Raw genomic sequence first — 19,986 nt, 5'->3', positions numbered from 1 at the left:
GTATTGACCAACTATGCACATTCCACTAGTTAGGAAGAAAGCTATCAAATGGCACCATAACTCTTACCTTTAATACATCTTTGGAGTCTTTCATTTTGCTTCCCTTGGGTCTGCCTCTGGGTCTCTTTTCAGGAGGGGGTCCAGTAGGCTCCTGTTTAGTATTAAAAAAAACAAATATACAGTTGCCAAATTAATCCTCTGTTTTTGGCATCCAGCTTATACTGGTTGTGTGTCCATACTACATTTTTCATTGTTGTCGTAACTTGTCTTAGGACTCTTAGGACCAAAAGACTTACTGCCTGATATTCAGAGCTATTGAGCTATTCAGCTAGCCACTAATATTCAGCAAGAGATATCCAGCTATCTCCTGCTGAATATCCTGCCCAGTAGTCAACACCAATATTCATTGGTCAACTTGCTAAGTTAAGCATCCAGATGGTCCTGCCTAAATAGCAGGTCTAACTTTGGCCACGGTCACATAGCTGATCAGCCAATGAATTTCTGCAGGAGGTAGCAAAGCTGCCTCCCGTGTCTGAAAATCGGCCCCTTAGAGAACCCATTCATACTGATTTTAGAATAGTGGCATCTCTGGAAGATCAGAGAGAAGAATCCCTGTATCCCAGAGAAGCATAAGTGAAAGAATATCAGAGGTCAGCAAGCTGGCCTGTTCAGGTTCTGTTGTGACCCTATTTCTTTCTCCCAAACGGATTTATCCACCTACTGTAGGGTATATGGAGGAGAAAGTGGGGGCACAGCAAGGTCGACAATCGCACACCAGCTCGCAGACCATATAGATTTTTAAAACTTATACTGCTGCCAATGCTCAGATCTTTGAGATAGGGTGGGAGAAATTTTGATGATCTTGGTCAAGATCAAAGAGCAGAGCAGGGAAGACTGTAAGAAAATGTTATCTTTAGAGGTTTATTTTTTCAAAATCATTCAATGGGGCCCCCTAGTTTTTTTTATTTAAAAGTTTTATCCCACTCAGTCTAACATTCTCAGTGGGTTACAACTCTGGTTCAATTCTTTAGTCTTTACTCCCTTCAATCTTATTCTTCCCTCTTCACTTTTGGCTGTTCTCATCCACACAATTTCCTAGTCCCTATTTGCCCTTTTCAAACCTCAAGTTGCAGTTCTCATGTTCCTTTCCTTACCCAAGTTTCTTACTTCCTCTTTCATCCCCCAATCAGTCCCTCAGTCTAAGTTCTCTTCCTCTCCCCTCCTTACCTGAGGTTCCTTCTCTCCTCCACCCCTCACTCAGTCCTGCAGTCTCTATTCTTCCATCCTCACTTGGGTCCTTTCCCCCACCAGCAGGACAACTGCATTACTGGTCTATCTTTCTTCGAGTCCTTCCTGCCCTCCCTCTTCTGAGAAATCTTGTTTACATTCTCCCTTCTTTGAATAGTTCTCAGAGAGCCTGAACCCTGCAGTGCCAAACTCTTGCATTGTTTTCAAGTCTCATAAGAACAATATGGGAATCTACGTACCATGGAGCTCACATTCTCTGACTGTGGGGTAATGGAGGCCTCTGAAAATACTGATGGTCCCTGAATTTATTTGCAGACCTGTGATGACATCCATTAACACTCACCTGTTGTTGCTGCTTCCTGGGTCTCCCCTTCCCTCTCTTTTGGGGCTGAGCCGGTGTAGAAGGTTCTTGGGGAGCTGAACTCTGCATTATCACTTTATTGCTTCTCTTCTGTCTTCTCTTGCCAGCACTTCCTTGCTTTTCCAGGTGATGGTGCTAGAGTCAATTCAGGAGAACTCCTCTATTCCAAGTTACTACCCTCTTCTGCCTATCACCAAAATTCACCTGAAACACATAAATGATAGCCAGGTTCATATTTTTAGCCTACTTTCCTACATAGAAACAAACTGGTGCTTTAAGATCATTCTTTCTGAATGTCTCCCTTTATCCCCCAATAGCTATATGTATCCTCCACTTCCAATTTCTTTTAAATTTGTGCTACAGACAATAGAATAACCAAAGAGCCCTCCTCACAATTTTCATGTGCTCTTCATATCTTGGTACTTAGTGTGTAACTCTTTTAAAGTCACCTATCTGCATGTGTCAAAATGGATTTATACCTGTAAATTGACTTGTATAAGTAGTGATTTTAGAACAGGTTCTATTTAAACATATATGTGGCAGTATACAGACATTTGAAGGAGGCATGTTCTAGGTGAGATCGGAGCAGTCCTTTGTGTTTAGTAACTGTAATATACATATAGGCTGGGAATTTACACCTGCTCTGAGTCAAAGATAAATCAGCAAATCTCTTGTATGGACGGGGGTTTAGAACAGAGCTTGAAGGGGGAATTGTGCTTAACTCTCTGGTATTCAAAACCACCTCCAGCTGTAAAATGTTTGAATTTTGGAGGACAGCTCCTTACTCATTTCTCCACGGACAAGCTGATTTCCAAAATCTTCCAAAATCAATCGTACGTACCTCCTTGAGAACTAGTGTATGTTCTAATCAGGCTTCATTGTTTAAAGTCCCTGAGGTTAAAGATTCAAAGCTGGAAAATACATGGAAAAGTGTCCTTTTTAATTTTGCATCAGTTATGTGGAAATTATTGCTACATGGTTTAAGGGAAGAACTATCTTTTCCCTGATTTTAAAAAGCATTTAAAGGCCTTGTTATAACTGAAACAGAAAGCATTGCTTTAAGAACATAAGAATAGCCTTACTGGGTCAGACCAATGGTACGAATCTGAAGTAACCTGCCTTGGAGACTCTTAACAGAGTGGTTTTCTTGCAAAATCGAAGCTTATAGAGGCAAAAAATAACTTTAAATTCCAATTAAGAAAATCCAAGATGGCCGCCAAGCAATTTTCAAAAGAAAATAGCTCAGGAAAAGCACAGGAAACCCCCCCCCCCCCCCCCCCCCCCCAAGCAGCGATTTTAGAGGGGGAACTAGGGCTAACTCCCGACCTGCCTAAAACCACTTTTAAGGGCTCTCCCAAAATTACTGTGACAGACTGTGAGCTCTGTACACACTGTGCCATGAGGTGCTGTGTATTGCTGCAATGGAAGCTGAAACAGCTAACAGGGATATCCTCTGCCTCTGCAAGCATGGACTGCTGGTCTTCTGACTGCCCCACCAGCCCAATACCAATGGACGGAGACCTCCGTTGCCACAAGACACCCGCACGGATATGACTTGGTGGAGGGACACAGTTTGCTCCAATCCCGGCTGCATCTTCATGAAGCCACACAGCCCGTGCTCAGACCCACTAGAAGATGAGCCCCAGGCAGCCAACCCCATGGAAACAGACTTTATGCAAAGTCTGTATCTCCTGCAACCAGAGCTGTCCTCACAGAGAATCTCTGTAGCACAAGGGCGGAATTCGCAAAGAAAAATACTGAAGTTAAAGAAAAAACTGGATTCCTGGAGGTCTGTCCTGAGGTAAGAGGGGAGGGGCTCATGACTCTGTATAATGAGCTCCCTACAAGCTGTCTGGCGACCATAGGAAAATAACCCACTAGTCCAGGAATAGAGCGGGATTGTACAAGAAAGTCATTTTGTAACAGCTGAGAAGACAAATGGGCATGTATTTTGGTACTATTTTATGTAGTTCATGGCAAATGGTGGTATTGAAGCTGTTGACTTCTATGGACTGAATCTACCCAGATATTCAGCAGCACTTAACAGCCCAGTGCCGTCTGTCCACTGCAGCATTGTGCAGATAGGATCACACAAAAGACAGACCTAACTTTGTCTAGTTAATTCAGTGGTGGTAGCCACAGAGCTATCAGCCAGCTGACTCAGATATTCAATACCTGTGCCTATATACGACCCTGACTTTGAATATCTGGGAATGTTATGTTATATAGGACTTATAATCTGCCGACTCCTTAAATTAGGTTCAGCCAACTTTGCAAAATGACTGGGGTGCTCAATTTGGTACATATTTCCATTACCGTAAAAAGGAAAACAAAAGTATGGCAGGGTCATGGGCAAACTAGCCAGGCCATATTTAGATGTAGAGCACAGCAAATAGCCACAAGTCTTTCCAGTGTGTGTACTAAAAGAAGAGCTAGAGAAGCACTGAATGTCTCGCCATCCGTGTCTCTTCCTTACCAACCTCACCTCATCCCCCACCAACTTACTCCACCCCACTTTCTTCTCCATAGCTTATTTAGACCACAGTCATTTCCCTCCCTGTCCTTCCTGGCCTATCTATACCACCCACACTCAGGCAGGATGATTATTTTATTTTGTGAAAAGGGAACATGATATTCCTCTCCACTTATGCCCCTATATAAGACTCTGGTGAGACATAATTTAGAATATTGTGTACAATTCTGGATAGAGTCAGTCCAAGTTTCAAGTTTATTGTAGTTTTGATTTAAACGCAATATCAAATATTTTCAATGCGTATAACAATATTAAAAATTTTATACAGAAAGGAAGTTATAAAAATTTTTTAAAGATATGGAGACCAATGGTTGATTTTTGTAGTGAATAGGCATAATTTTTCTTTGATAATATACATAGGGGGGTGGGGAGATTGGAAGATAAGATGTAGCAAAATTGAAATTTTGAAGGAATATGATAGTTTTAATGATTGTATAGAAAGATGGGAGGGGGGAGGGTTTTTAATTAATTTACATATTAAGAATATAATGTATGATGTTCAAGTGTTATACGATAGTATTTCATGTTGTTCTTTTTGTGCACTTGATGTAAGTTTAAAAAAGAATAAAGAAATAAAAAAATAAAAAAAATTGGGGGGAACAAATAAAATCATTTGAGACAATAAAACATACAAACCTATCCATAATTAATAAAGATACATAAGGAATATAAGGATAAATTACATTTGTTTTAAAAGAAAAAAAACCCCGAAAATAAAAACATTTGGGAAAGGAGCAACATCAGGAAGGGTATTAAAAAAATTTTTAATGAAACTTGGTTTGGAAAAAATGTTTAAAAAAAGGCTTAATAGGAAAATCAAAGAAGATGTTCGTTATCTCATTAGGGTCAATAGTATTTAATGGATGTAAAAGCTGGATGTCATCTGTGTAAGCATAAACGGAAAAACCTATGGATTGGCTTAATGTGAGAAGTGGAGCTAGGAAAATATTGAACAGAAGGGGAGACAGAATTGAACCTTGGGGAATTCCATATGAGTTTGTATAGTTACTTGATGATGTATCATTGAAAATTACTTTAGATGTCCAGAGGAAGTTTACTAATATGGTCAGTGGTCTTCGTCATAAGGCTTATGGGGAAAGACTTAAAGATCTCAATATGTATACTTTGGAGGAGGCAGAAGAGGGGAGATATGATAGAGACATTTAAATACCTACATAGCATAAATACGCATGAGACATGTCTCTTTCATTTTAAATGAAGCTTCAGAATGAGAGGGCATAGGATGAAGTTAAGAGGTGATTGGCTAAGGAGTAATCTAAGGAAATACGTTTGTACAGAAAGGTTGGTAGATGCATGGAATAGTCTCCCAGTAGAGGTGATGGAGACAAGGACTGTGTCTGAATTCAAGAAAGTGTGGGACGGGCTTGTGGGATCTCTTAGGGAGAGGAAAATGTTGTGGATGGGCAGACTAGATGGGCCATTTGGCCTTTATCTGCCATCATGTTTCTCTATGTAGGAATGAGAGGAGAAAGAAAGAAAGTGTAGGAAGTAGAAAGCTTATAAGTATGTGAAAGAGGAGACAGGATTATAATAATAATAATAATAACTTTATTTTTCTATACCGCCATAGTCAGGTGACTTCTAGGCGGTTCACACTGTAAGAAGGCTGGACATTCAGCGAATAACAAGGTCACAATACAATACAATAAGTCAACATACAATACAAGACAAAACAATACAATACAGTACGATACAATACAATGAGTGTATACAACACAGTACAATATAATACAACGAGTCTAAATATACTACAATACAATAAGTCTAAAGACAACACCATACATAAGTCTAATACAGTATCGTACAATGAGTCTAAATATAATACAATAGTGAAGAGGGGAAAGTTAACAGATTGGGGTTCAATGGGTAATGAGTAACTGAGTATTTCTTTAGAACTTCCATTTGAATTGGAGTACTATGGATAGCGAATATCTGAGTACATGAGGGGCATCTTGAGAAAGAAAGAAAGGCGTTTAGAGGGAGGGGAGTCCTAGTGCGGGAGGGGACAATTTTAGTCCGTGAATTTTTCGAATAAACGTAGAAACGTAGAAATAGACGGCAGATAAGGGCCCACGGCCCATCTAGTCTGCCCACCTTAATGTCCCTCCCCTACCTTTGCCCTGTGAATAGATCCCATGTGCCGATCCCATTTGGCCTTAAAATCAGGCACGCTGCTGGCCTCAATCACCTGTAGTGGAAGACTATTCCAGCGATCAACCACTCTTTCAGTGAAAAAGAATTTCCTGGTGTCACCTCGTAGTTTTCCGCCCCTGATTTTCAACGGATGCCCTCTTGTTGTCGTGGGACCCTTGAAAAAGAAGATATCTTTCTCCGCCTCGATGCGGCCCGTAAGATACTTGAACGTCTTGATCATGTCCCCCCTCTCTCTGCGCTCCTCGAGCGAGTATAGCTGTAATTTGTCAAGCCGTTTTTCGTATGGTAGATCCTTGAGTCCCGAGACCATCCGGGTGGCCATTCTTTGCACCGACTCCAGTCTCAGCACATCCTTGCGATAATGCGGCCTCCAGAATTGCACACAGTATTCCAGGTGGGGCCTCACCATGGATCTATACAATGGCATAATGACTTCCGCCTTACGACTGACGAAACCCCTTCGTATGCAGCCCATGATTTGTCTTGCCTTGGACGAAGCCTGCTCCACTTGATTGGCAGACTTCATGTCCTCACTGACGATTACCCCCAAGTCTCGTTCTGCTACCGTTTTTGCTAGGATCTCGCCATTAAGGGTATAAGACTTGCATGGATTCTGGCTGCCCAGGTGCATAACTTTGCATTTTTTGGCATTGAAGTTGAGTTGCCATGTCCTAGACCATCGCTCCAGTAGGAGTAGGTCGTGCATCATGTTGTCGGGCACTGAATCTTCGTCTGTTGTGCATTTGCCCACTACATTACTCAGTTTGGCGTCATCGGCGAATAATGTTATTTTACCTCGAAGCCCTTCTGCCAAGTCTCTTATAAAGATGTTGAATAGGATTGGGCCCAAGACTGAGCCCTGTGGTACTCCACTAATCACCTCCGTCATTTCGGAGGGGGTGCCGTTCACCACCACCCTTTGGAGCCTACCTCCAAGCCAGCTCCCAACCCATTTCGTCAATGTGTTACCTAATCCTATAGAACTCATCTTGCTCAGTAACCTGCGGTGTGGTACGCTATCGAATGCTTTGCTAAAGTCCAGGTACACGATGTCCAGGGACTCCCCTATATCCAGCTTCCCCGTTACCCAGTCAAAGAAGCTGATCAGGTTGGATTGGCAGGATCTCCCCTTAGTAAATCCATGTTGTCGGGGATCCCGTAGATTCTCCTCATCCAGGATCTTATCTAATAGGGCGGTTTTGATCGATTTGCGGAATGCACTGTAAGACAGGTTGGGTTCGTTTATGTAGTTTTTCAGCCAAACTTGCTGTCTGTTCGCTTGGAACTTAAAGGTTCTATCCAGGAATGATTTGTATCTGCAGCCCGTAATCTTTGGGTATGCAAATATGTTTTTGTTTCTGGTCGCTCGTGTGGGGTTGTGTAGGATGAAGTGAGTTTGTAGGTATGAAGGTGCTAGTCCCCAGACTTGCTTGAAACAGGTGCAAGCAAATTTGAATAGTATTCGCGCTTCTATTGGAAGCCAGTGCAGCTTTTTATAGTAGGGGCTGATGTGGTCGTTTTTTCTTAGTCCGAAGATTAGTCGAACGGCGGTGTTTTGTATTAATCTCAGTTTTTTTATTGTTTTTTGTGGGATGCCCAAGTAGATGATGTTGCAGTAGTCAAGAATGGATAAGATCAGTGCCTGTACCAGCAACCTGAATGATGTTGGGTCAAAGTATTTTTTTATGGTCCTTAGTTTCCATAGCGTGTAAAAACATTTTTTCACTAGTGAGTTTGTGTGGTCGGTCATAGTTAGGTGTGTGTCTAGGGTGATACCAAGTATTTTTATGTTATTAGAAATTGGGTATTCGTGATTGTTTATTTTTATCGATGTTCTCGTAATTTTGTCATTAGGACTAGCCAGAAAGACTTTTGTTTTTTCTGCGTTTAATTTTAGTTTGAAATTGGTGGTCCATTTATCGATTTCGGTCATTACGTTTGAGAGATTGTCTACAATTTCTTTTGTGATGTCATTTAAGGGGATTAGGATGGATATGTCGTCTGCGTAAATGTAGTGTATAAAGTTTAGTTTTTGTAGGAGGTGGCCTAAGGAGGCGATATAGATGTTGAAGAGTGTGGGCGATAGGGGGGAACCTTGAGGCACGCCTGATGGGTTTTTCCATGGTTTGGAATAATTTCCATTGCTGATTACTCTGTAGGATCTGTTTGATAGAAATTCTTGGAAAGATGTATGAAATTTAGTTATAGGTTCATAAAAATAAATGTAGACACCAATAAAACAGAAAGATCATTAGAATCAGTCATTAGGAAGACAGGACTGTGAAGAAACAGAAAATGGAAATGAGATCCTGGAAATGGAGAACAACATCAAAAGAAATAGTTAAGAGACTAGAACCAAGCAAACAGGAAAAAATAAAATGGTCAGAAAACAAAAATTTGAAAATGTGCATGTCTTTTATTTTGTTCTGTAATGATGGATGCACATCTGTTCCTCTGGAACTTCACTGCTCACAGTCTGGTTTCTTTTATTTTCATATTGTAATCTATATTATGTTTCTAGTTTGTAATCTCTCTTTTTTTTTTTTTTTTGCGCTAAACAAAAGCCAGTGTTTTCTTCTATATAACATGAATGAGGGATTCTAAACTAATTTAATACAAGATTTCTGAATCACTCTAATACCATTTAGTTCAAGGCAAAAAACCATAATAATTCTATGGGAAGATACAGTTCTTTGGATAAAAATACTTACTTTGCAAGCTATCATATAAAAATGTTATAAGTATAATCAATAAATAATTTTTTTTAAAAAGAAATTTCCTAGAACTATTTTCTGTTCTTATCTGCCTAGGTAAATCCATTCCAAACAACAACAGCAGCATATGTAAAAGATGAATTAAACTGTCGTTTAAAACGTATACCTTTATAAGATAAGTTAATGCACCCTTTGATTGATAGTTGCAACTTTTAAAATTGATTTTTCCCGTTGAGGGAATAACAGTGATATTTACATTGAATGTTTAAAAGTTTTTGTATTGCACAGAGCACTTTTTGAATAATTAACTGCTTAAATACATTTATATATAATAAAAATGACGGTGAAAATACATGATGTTTTTGGGTACACGCTTTCTATGGAATATACCCGGGTGAAAACCTAAGAGAAATTCAAAAGGTTATTCCCCAGAAACTGATGATTCATCTTCATTTATTATCAAGAACTATTGAATATGAACGCAAAGTGCTGTCAGCAATACTGAAATTCGGGAGCAGGTCTCTTTTTGTGGGGACTTAGATGTTTTGGACCCCTTCCAACATTTATTAAAGGTTTTTGATAATTTGTCTTACATCATACAGCATTTGGTAATAGAGGGAGTTTGTGTTGCTATTACTGATTTGACATCAGAGTTTGTAGGTTGAATTCTAAAGTGAAAGTCTACCCAGGGGCGGCCCTAGACCTCAGGGAGCTACATTGCAGAAGAACAGCCCTAAATGTGTGGTAAGCAGAAAGAAGAAGCTACAGGCAACATGCTCATTCCGGCTGTGTTAGCGCATGCCTTGCTCTCCCCTCCTGGTCTCTACCGCTCTTTCCTGGGGTTACTGTATGGCTCCGGAAAAAGGAGGATGGATTACAGCATCCAGGTTTTACTTCTATTGCTTTCAATGGAAGTAAAACCCAGATGTCTCAATCCGTCCTCCTTTCTCTGGAGCCATGTGATAACCCTACTCTTCATATCCCTGCTCACCTCTGGTACAGCAGCTCACCTGCCATCTTCCCTTCCTCCTCCTTCATCCAAATCTACCTTCATTTACCTTTTAAAGGTCATCGGCAGTTTTCTCTGTACTGCGATCTGCCCCTGAGGAAACAGGAAGTTACATCAGAGGGGGAGGGTCACAGCACAGAGCAGATTCTGAGGCTGTCAGCAGGACAGTCTATATGTGAAGTGCTGCTACTGCAAGTGACCTTTTAAAAAGTAAATGAAGAGTCTAGGTCCTGGCAGGAAACAGAAGAGCATATTGGAGGGAGGGCTTGCGATAGCCTAACAAGAGCAGTCGGTGGATATTTTACCTTCTTCAGCAAATGAAGGTATATGGGGGGGGGGGGGGTGTAGGGGGAGCAGAGGATTGCCTTGGGACACCCTTTAAAACAGTATTAAATTTTATATCTCCATATATCAGCTTAACAGACATATTTTGAACAAGCTGCAAGCGACATAGTTGATATTGCAGTAGACCAAGTAAAATAGAATTACCGTAATCAAAACTTGAGATTACAAGGGAAGATTTGTCAATGAAAGCTCTAGCCAGCCAAATCTGACGCAGGTCAAAATGGGATTTCTGAACAATAGCAGAAATATGGTTTTTTTGATATGAGACGATACTCCTAGGATTTTTATTTCATCTTGAAGAATAGGTACTTTAGAAACAGAGGGAGAAAGGTGAAGAAGAGTGAGGCCACATAACAGAAGAAGCCAGTCACAGTTCTGGGTGGATTAAGATTTAGGAGATAGAACAAAAACCACTCAGCAGTAAGAGAACTCGGTAGAAATGTGGACTATAAAAACCTAGGGAGCTAAATTCTGAAAAATATACACACACTTAGCCACCCATCTGACTTTGAGACAGACAGTTGGCAATTGTAGTCTCCTGAATCTGACAGCCCCTCCCCCTAAACCTTTAGGCCAAGGCATATGGTTTGCCTTTGCCTTAATCCTGCTCTACTCTCCTTGAGCTACAACTGGAAAGAGTATGAACTAGGGTTACCATATGGCTCCAGAAAAAAAGAGGACGAATTGCGATATCCAGGTTTTATTTCCATTGAAAGCAATAGAAGTAAAACCTGGATGTCTCAAATCTGCCCTCCTTTTTCTGGAGCCATATGGTAATCCTAGTATGAGCTAAATCCAATCTGTTGTACTTATAGGACAAACTACAATGCTTGATTGTGGGTGCAACAGCTGAAAATGACCATAGCTCTTTTAATAGTAATATAGTAGATGATGGCAGATAAAGACCTGAATGGTCCATCCAGTCTGCCCAACCTGATTCAATTAAAAAAATTTTTAATTTTTTTCTTCTTAGCTATTTCTGGACAAGAATCCAAAACTCTACCCGGTACTGTGCTTGGGTTCCAACTGCCGAAATTCTGTCAAAACCTACTCCAGCCCATCTATACTCTCCCAGCCATTGAAGCCCTCTTCAGCCCACCCTCCCCTAAACGGCCATATACAGACCATGCAAGTCTGCCCAGTACTGGCCTTAGTTCAATATTTAATATTTTCTGATTCTAGATCCTCTGTGTTCATCCCACGCTTCTTTGAACTCTTGCCACCTTTTTCTTCTCCACCACTTCTCTCGGGAGTGCATTCCAGGCATCCACCACCCTCTTCATAAAGTAGAATTTCCTAACATTGCTCTTGAATCTACCACCCCTCAACCTCAAATTATGTCTTCTTGTTTTACCATTTTCCTTTCTCTGGAAAAGATTTTGTTCTACGTTAATACCCTTCAAGTATTTGAACGTCTGAATCATATCCCCCTGTCCCTCCTTTCCTCTAGGGTATACATATTTAGGGCTTCCAGTCTCTCTTCATACGTCTTCTGGCGTAAGCCTTCTATCATTTTTGTTGCCCTCCTTTGGACCATTTCAAGTCTTCTTACGTCCTCCGCCAGATACGGTCTCCAAAACTAAACATAATACTCCAAGTGGGGCCTTACCAATGACCTGTACAGGGGCATCAACACCTTCTTCCTTCTACTGGCTACGCCTCTCTTTATACAGCCCAGCATCCTTCTGTTCTTAATTATGTAGTTTTGCACTGCTGTAACCACATTGGAAGGTCCTTTGATGGACCAGCTCTTGGTGATATATAAGATCAGAGGAGATAAAATGAAATATGATGAAATGCAGCATTATATCGGCTGCCACAAAGAATTGGAGGGAATCTGAGTTTCCATGGACCTACGTCCTGAACACTGCTCTTACCACTAGGCCACTTCTACACTCAGAGCGCTGTCTTTTCCATGAAGAAATAGCATTAACAGGAGCCAGGCCTAAGACATATTTCCCTTATGCAGCTCCTGCATTGTTATGACCCTACAACGCAGAAACCCTTCAACACAGTGGGCCATAGATCCTTTGCAGGATCTCCATATCTGCATAGCTCCACATATGGCATTGTGAGTAATCATATTCGTAATGGAAGGAAGTCTGTCTTTATACATTCCACTCATGCCAGAGCCCTCGCTTTCTAAACTAATTCCATCACATATATTGGCAAAATTACCTATATACTAGAACAGGGGTTCTCAACTCAGTCCTCAGCCAGTGAGATTTTTAGGATATACACAATGAATGTGAATGAGATAAATTTGTATGCACTGCCTCTCTTATATGCAAATCTATCTCATTCATATTCATTGTGGCTATCCTGAAAATCCTCACTGATTAGGTGTGGCCCGAGGACTGGGTTGTGAACCCCTGTGCTAGAAAGTTATTATAGGATTGGTAGCTGACTTAGAGTTTCAAAACATATTGATCCAGTCCTTATCCTATTGCCTACTTCAGTATTCTTCAATGCAAGGCCTGCGAGCCAGTGATGGAGACCTCTTGGGTGGCCTACATCTTGCCTGTCTAGAATTCCAACCCCTCCCCCCAGGGGGATTCAGTACTTTTCTTACCTTTCTTGCTCCCAGCAGCGCTGCACTAGTTCAATCTTTGGGCCATGGGCAGCTTGAGTGAGGCAAATACGCTGTCTTCGGCGGTCCTGGAAGCTTTCCTTCTGCTACAGCTTCCTGTCCCCACATAGGCGGAATGCTACAGCAGAGGGAAAGCTTCACTCACGCTGCCCCTGGCCCAAAGATTGAATGAGTGCCACACTGATGGGAGCAAGGAAGGTATAAGGACAGACCATGGTAGGGGGTAGGAGAGAAGGAGGGGGAGAGAAATGCCATATAGATTGTGGGAAGGAGAGGAGAAAGATGTCAGACCATAGGACAGGGAAAAAGGAAGACAGAAATGTCAGTCAAGAGAGGTTCCTGCCCAGTTAAATCACTTGTGTAGGACTATCCACCAATATTCTTATATTCAGCCACATGTAAAATCAGCACCAAGACGGCAATATTTTGGGTGGTTCAGGGATGAAGTCGGCATTTATGTGGTTAAGTAATGATATTCAGTACTTAGCTGCCTAAGCTAACTGGACAAATAGGAGCTTATAGAAACAAAGAAACATGATGGCAGATAAAGGCCAAATGGCCCATCCAGACTGCTCTTCCACATCTCCACATCCACTATCTCCTCCTCTTCCTAAGAGATCCAGCATGCCTTTTCCACGCCATCTTAAATTCAGAAACAGTCTTAATCTCTACCACATCCACTGAGAGACTATTCCACACATCTACCATCCTTTCTGTAAAGAAGTATTTTCTTACATTACTCCTGAGCCTATCGCCTCATAACTTCATCTTATGCCTTCTCCTTCCGGAGTTTTTCTTCATTTGAAAAAGACTCACCTCCTGTACTTTAATGCCACAGAGATATTTAAACATCTCTATCATATCCCCTCTCTCCTGTCTTTCTTCCAGAGTATATATATATATCAAGTTCTCTAAGTCTGTCCCCATATGATTTACCAACACAAATAAATCACAAGTCTCCACAAGAACTAAAAATGGGAACAACAAAAAAAATGGAGTTACAATGGTATTTCAACCGTGATGGTCTAGAGTACTGAAAGTCTGTAAAAAGAGTCTGTGTTCTTGTAAGTCAAGGCTTTATTAAAATGACTGTTTAAAATGTCCCAATAAAGGGTCATTTTAATAAAGCCTCGACTTAAAAGAACACAGACTTCGAGATAGAGACTCTTTTTATAGACTTAGTCTAGATCAGTGGTCTCAAACTCAAACCCTTTGCAGGGCCACATTTTGGATTTGTAGGTACTTAGTGCCTCAAAATAAAAATAGTTAATGTCTTATTAAAGAAATGACAATTTTGTATGAGGTACCACAAGGATCACCATTATCACCAATATTATTCAACCTCTTCATAGCATCCCTCGGCATAACCCTAGACGCCCTAAACACAGTATCATTCAGCTACGCGGATGACATAACTATCATCCTCCCATTAAACAGTCAAGACCCCTTACCCACAAACCACGTGAAAATAATAATGGAAACGGTAGAAAAATGGATGTCAAGTCATAAACTAAAACTGAACACGGAAAAAACCAAATTCCTCCTTCTAGAGATGGAAAAAAAACCATCTTTCACTGAACTAGAATTAAATACAATCAAGTACCCAATGCAAAACACACTCAAAATCCTGGGAATACAACTTGACAGAAATTGCACAATGCAGACTCATATCCACAAAATCATCCAAAGAGCATTCTTCACTATGCGTAATCTGAGAAAAATAAGAAAATACTTCAACAAAGATCAATACAAGTTATTGGTACAATCCCTGGTACTAAGTATGTTAGATTATTGCAACAGCCTCTACTTGTCCTGCCCAAACTATATGTTAAGGCAACTGCAGTCGGTTCAGAACACGGCCCTCAGACTCATCTACTCCCTTGGCAAATATGACCACATCACAAACGCATACCTAGACTCACACTGGCTACCAATAAAAGCAAGATCCCAGTTCAAATTCTACTGTCTACTATACAAAGTAACACACGGAACAGCACCCATATACCTAAACAACAGATTACACCGTAACCTATCTCATAGATTAAGGAGAACTCGGAGCCTATTCATTCACCCCCCTCTCAACGGAACAAGACGAAAGAAAATTTACGACAGCCTTTTAGCGACACAAGCAGCAAAGATTGATCCCACCATCAACAATCTACTGATAAATTCAACAGACATCAAAATATTCCGAAAAGAAATCAAAACTTATCTCTTCAAAAAACACTTCCCATCATCATAACCCCTCAACAACAATAGAAAATACTCTCATGACCACCACCATCGCAATACATCAGAACCCTGACTTTTATTATTTCTATTCATCACAACAACCTACCAGAATCCTGACTTTATTATATCTACTCATCACAACAACTTATCACAATCTACTATTAGCTTTCAAGTTCCTCCGAAAAACCCAGATTAACAATTGTATCCTGACACATTCTTGAATCTATGTACTGCACCGCTACTGGAAATGTCCAGTCTTATAAATTGTAATCCGCTTAGAACCGCAAGGCACAAGCGGAATATAAATCACTAATGTAATGTAATGTAATGTAATAAATCTTTCCTTTTGGCTAAATCTTAATAATAATATTGTAATTTATAGCTAAAGAGATATACGATCAAGAAACTATTTTATTTTACTTTTGTGATTATGATAAACATACCGAGGGCCTCAAAATAGTACCTGGCGGGCTGCATGTGGCTCCCAGGCCGTGAGTTTGAGACTACTGGTCTAGATCATCAACAGTTGAAATACCTTTGTAACTCCATTTTTTTGTTGTTCTCATATGATTTATGACAAAGACCACTACCCAATTCTGTTGCAGCCCTCTGGTCTGACTCCATCCTATTTATATCTTTTTGAAGGTGCGGTCTCCAAAATTGCACAATCCTATAAAAACAATCCTATCTTTGTCCATTTTAACTTAAGTGGTTAAGTGCTGAATGCCACACAAACCTGGATATTCAATGCTGGTGCCCAGACATAGCCTGGCATTGAATAGCCATGAAATAATGCCAGTGGGGGCCCATAAAATAGCAACTGCCACCAGCTGAATATTTATCTGCTGTCATTTTCTCTATTTCTCTGCATCTCCACAGTATTTTCCATGCTTGAGTAAAACATGTCCCAGCACTGCCCTGCCCACAACATGGTCTGGATGACTAATAAATGCAAGAAATAGAAACAAGAAGAAATTCTAATGAAGTCAAGAAATGATGCAGACTGTGGACATCCCCACAAGTTGGGATTTTCAAACGACAGGAATGACAGTCATTTTCTGGAAAGCCAGATTTTACCATATGATGGACAGAATCAATGTATTACCCCCAGCTGCCTATGTTCTGCTTGGAACTCAAACTATAACTTCATTAAATCTCATGCACAACCCTTCAAACCAACGCCTTCAAACATAATCATCACTACAAAAATGCTGCTGTTAGTGATTTGTAATGTATAACTAAAATCATCTGTAATACCTGAAGATTGCAGGGTGGCAAATGTAGTAATAATAATAGTAAAAAGGGTGACTAAAACTCTACCTAATCCATCAAGCAATGTCCAATGTAATAATATCCCTGGTACTCCCAATCTCAATGATACACCAGTTTTTATAAAGGGTTCCAGGGGAGATCCAGGAAATTACAGACTTTTAAGCCTGACTTCAGTACCAGGCAAAACAGTGGGAACAATAATAAAAAATAAAATTATGGAACACATAGACAAGCAAGGTTTAATGGGACAGAGTCGGCATAGGTAGAGCCTAGGGAGGTCTTGCCTCACCAATTTGCTGCATGTTTTTGAAGGTGTGGATAAAGGTGAGCCGGTTGATATAGTGCATCTAGATTTTCAGAAAGCTTTTGACAAAGTTCCTCATGAGAGGTTCCTGAGAAAATTTATATAGAGTCATGGGACAGGAGGAAATGTTCTGTTGTGGATTAGGAATTGGTTATCAGACAGAAAACAGAGCGTAGGGTTAAATGGCCATTTTTCTCAATGCAGGAGGGTAAATAGTGGAGTGCCTCAGGGATCTGTACTGGGACCGGTGCTATTTAACTTATTTATAAACTTAAGTTCAGATATTTTTTTATTGCTTTTTATACAAAAAAGAGAAAAAATTCTAACAAAGTGACAAATACAGACAAGTTGTACAGAAAAAGGAGTCAAACAATATCTATGTAATACAATACAACAAGCTGATCTATGCCTATTTGGGAGAAAATATTGACACAATTAGCAGCCGTAGCAGTATATGATAACCAAATACAGAGAGACACTAGAATTATAATGTAATAGCAATTCAGGACGTGAGCCATAATGAGATGAGTTCTGATATAAATGGCTAATTCTTAGCGCAATAACTGAATGCTGTCATCCTGTGTTGCAATATGAGTTGACCGGGCTCCAGGTTTTAAGGTAGGAATGCATAGACTTGTGTTTATCAGCTATAACACTCATATTTCGCAGTGAGGCACAATGTATTCCACCAAGTGACATAATCAGCCTTGGATGAATCTTTCCAACAGTGTAAAATATTTTTGAGGGCCAGAGATAAAAGGATATTAAGCAACCTAGCATTATGTTCAGGCAGCATTTTCGGGAGGCCAAGATGTCCCAAAATTATATAAAAAAATTTATAAATGATCTTGAAATTGGAACAAGTGAGGTGATTAAAAATTTGCAGATGACACTAAACTGTTCAAAGTTGGTAAAACGCATGCAGTGTGTAAAAAGTTAGGAAATTGGAAGACTGGACTATGGCTTTACCCTCCCTGAGCGCCCCTTTGCTCCTTGATATTCCAATGGTCCCACAGATTCCCTCACAGGTTTTCTGCTTCTGATGTACCTAAAAAAAAATTGTTACTATGAGTTTTTTGCCGCTGGCAAGTTTCTCTTCATATTCTTTCTTAGCTTTCTTTATCAATGCTTTGCATCTAACTTGCCAATGCTTATGTCTGTTCTTTTTTTCTTCATTTGGATCCTTTTTCCATAAGCCATGATTGAGATGGCTTGGGGAAATCCACTGCCTATTCCTAGGATAAGCAGCTTAAAATCGGTTTTGCTACTTGGGACCTGGGTCAGCCACTGTTGTAAACAGGATACTGGGCATGATGGACCTTTGGTCTGTCCCAGTATGCTAACTCTTGTGTTCACAACACAGCTGTCTGCTTACATACCTTTTCACTATCTAATACAGACCATACGTCATCAAACTTGAATCAACTACACTGGCTTTCCATCGAAGCGAGAATTCTGTTTAAATTTGATTGTATCAGTATGGCCTGACTCCACCATTATATGTACAAATTATTCTGTCTGCCTCAGACAAAAAAAACCCACCTATTTGTTTCGCAATATACATTATTTCAACTTTTCAAATCTTAGCGGCAAAAAATCTAAACAATTAATAAATTCTTCCTTTTCATATCAAGCAGCAAAACTGTGAGAAGAACTACCTAATCACCCTTCCTGTTACAAAATCGCAATAGCGGTTTTTAGCGCAGGCCGGTACGCTGAATGCACTGCTCCCAACGCTCATAGGAACTGAGTGTCAGGAGCAGCGCAGAGAATTCAGCATGCCGGCCTGCGCTAAAAACAGCTATCACGGATTTGTAAAAGGGGGGAGGGGCAAATCAGGCCTTTCCCTCTTTACAGGTTGTTTAGGAAACACCTTTTTATTTCAAACAAGTTTTAGTTTTGTTATATGTATTGTCATCTTTTAAACCCTTAAATTGTTTATTGTAACTCGCTTAGAAATCCTGATCAGCGATTTTTATCAAATTTTAATAAAACTTGAAACTATTATAGGGTGGCTTTCTTTTATAGTTTTGATTAGTCACGGTTATTATAAATGTATATTGTAAGAACATAAGATTTGCCGCTGCTGGGTCAGACCAGTGATCCATCGTTCCCAGCAGTCTGCTCATGCGGCGGCCCACTGGTCAAATTCCTGGTTAGTCTGACCAGTCCTTTAATCATTGTGATCAGCTTTAAATATTTGTGAGGTGCATATAGAAACATGACGGAAGATAAAGGCCAAATGGCCCGTCTAGTCTGCTCATCCACAGTAACCATGATCTCTTTCTCTCTCTGAGAGATCCCAAGTGCCTATCCCAGGCCCTCTTGAATTCAGACAGTCTCTGTCTCCACCACCTCTTCCGGAAGACTCTTCCATGCATCTACCACCCTTTCTTTAAAAATGTATTTCCTCAGATTACTCTGGCGCCTATCGCCTCTTAACTTCATCCTATGCCCTTTCATTGCAGAGTTTCTATTCAAATTAAAGAGACTCGACTCATGCACATTTATATTACGTAGGTATTTAAACTCTATATCTCCCCTCTCCTGCCTTTCCTCCAAAGTATACAGATTGAGATCTTTAAGTTTGTCCCCATAGGCCTTATCACAAAGACCACACACCATTTTAGTAGCCTTCCTCTGGACCGACTCCATCCTTTTTGATGGATCTCAATCTGGACAGAACTCTTGCCTTCCAGGCAGGCAAATGGAACGATTGGCTTAGTAACGTTATCACGCTCTCCTCATCCTACTTCAATTTTAGAAAATTGGTAAAAACGAATTTGTTCAATCGATTTGTAAACTAAGAATTTATTCAGCTCTGCTAATTCAACCAGTAACCTTAAGAACTATATAGCTTTCCACTTCTTTCATTATGTAAGACTGTATTGATGACTTTGATTTGTGACCTCTTCGCTGATTGTCCAGCGCTTCTTGTTGTAAACCGCCTTGAACTTCCATGGCTTTGGTGGTATATAAGAATAAAATTATTATTATTATTTATTATAAGAATTCCTGCTATATATCCTATACTAAACTATTACCATAGATATACCTCTGAACAAGCACTATACACATATGCACACAGATATATAAGCATCTTCCCTACAAAGTACTAAAGACTTACGCACAGCAAAAAATCTTTATGAACAGCCTATTCTAGCTCCTCTACAAGAGTAGAGGCTACCACAGAAGCAACAGTC

The 19,986-nt window shown here is 40.2% G+C and overlaps 1 protein-coding gene and 1 long non-coding RNA gene across 3 annotated transcripts in view; one reads left to right on the top strand and one right to left on the bottom strand.

The window, feature by feature from the left end:
• Positions 1 to 19,986, top strand: part of LOC117351071 — a 228,646-nt gene that overhangs the window by 26,267 nt on the left and 182,393 nt on the right. The window lies entirely within an intron of this gene.
• Positions 1 to 19,986, bottom strand: part of LOC117351070 (high mobility group protein HMGI-C-like) — a 55,839-nt gene that overhangs the window by 20,780 nt on the left and 15,073 nt on the right. For both annotated transcript variants that reach the window (XM_033925780.1, XM_033925781.1), the window contains exons 2-3: positions 1,592 to 1,813; positions 68 to 151 (exon numbers count right to left, since the gene is read on the bottom strand). In XM_033925780.1, coding sequence (XP_033781671.1) covers positions 68 to 151; positions 1,592 to 1,678 — 171 coding nt within the window. In that variant the 5' untranslated portion in view covers positions 1,679 to 1,813. The remainder of the gene's footprint in view (positions 1 to 67; positions 152 to 1,591; positions 1,814 to 19,986) is intronic.

Source organism: Geotrypetes seraphini, chromosome 17 (assembly GCF_902459505.1).
Source record: "Geotrypetes seraphini chromosome 17, aGeoSer1.1, whole genome shotgun sequence".
NCBI classification, from domain to species: domain Eukaryota; kingdom Metazoa; phylum Chordata; class Amphibia; order Gymnophiona; family Dermophiidae; genus Geotrypetes; species Geotrypetes seraphini.
This window is presented reverse-complemented; position numbering and strand designations above follow the sequence as displayed.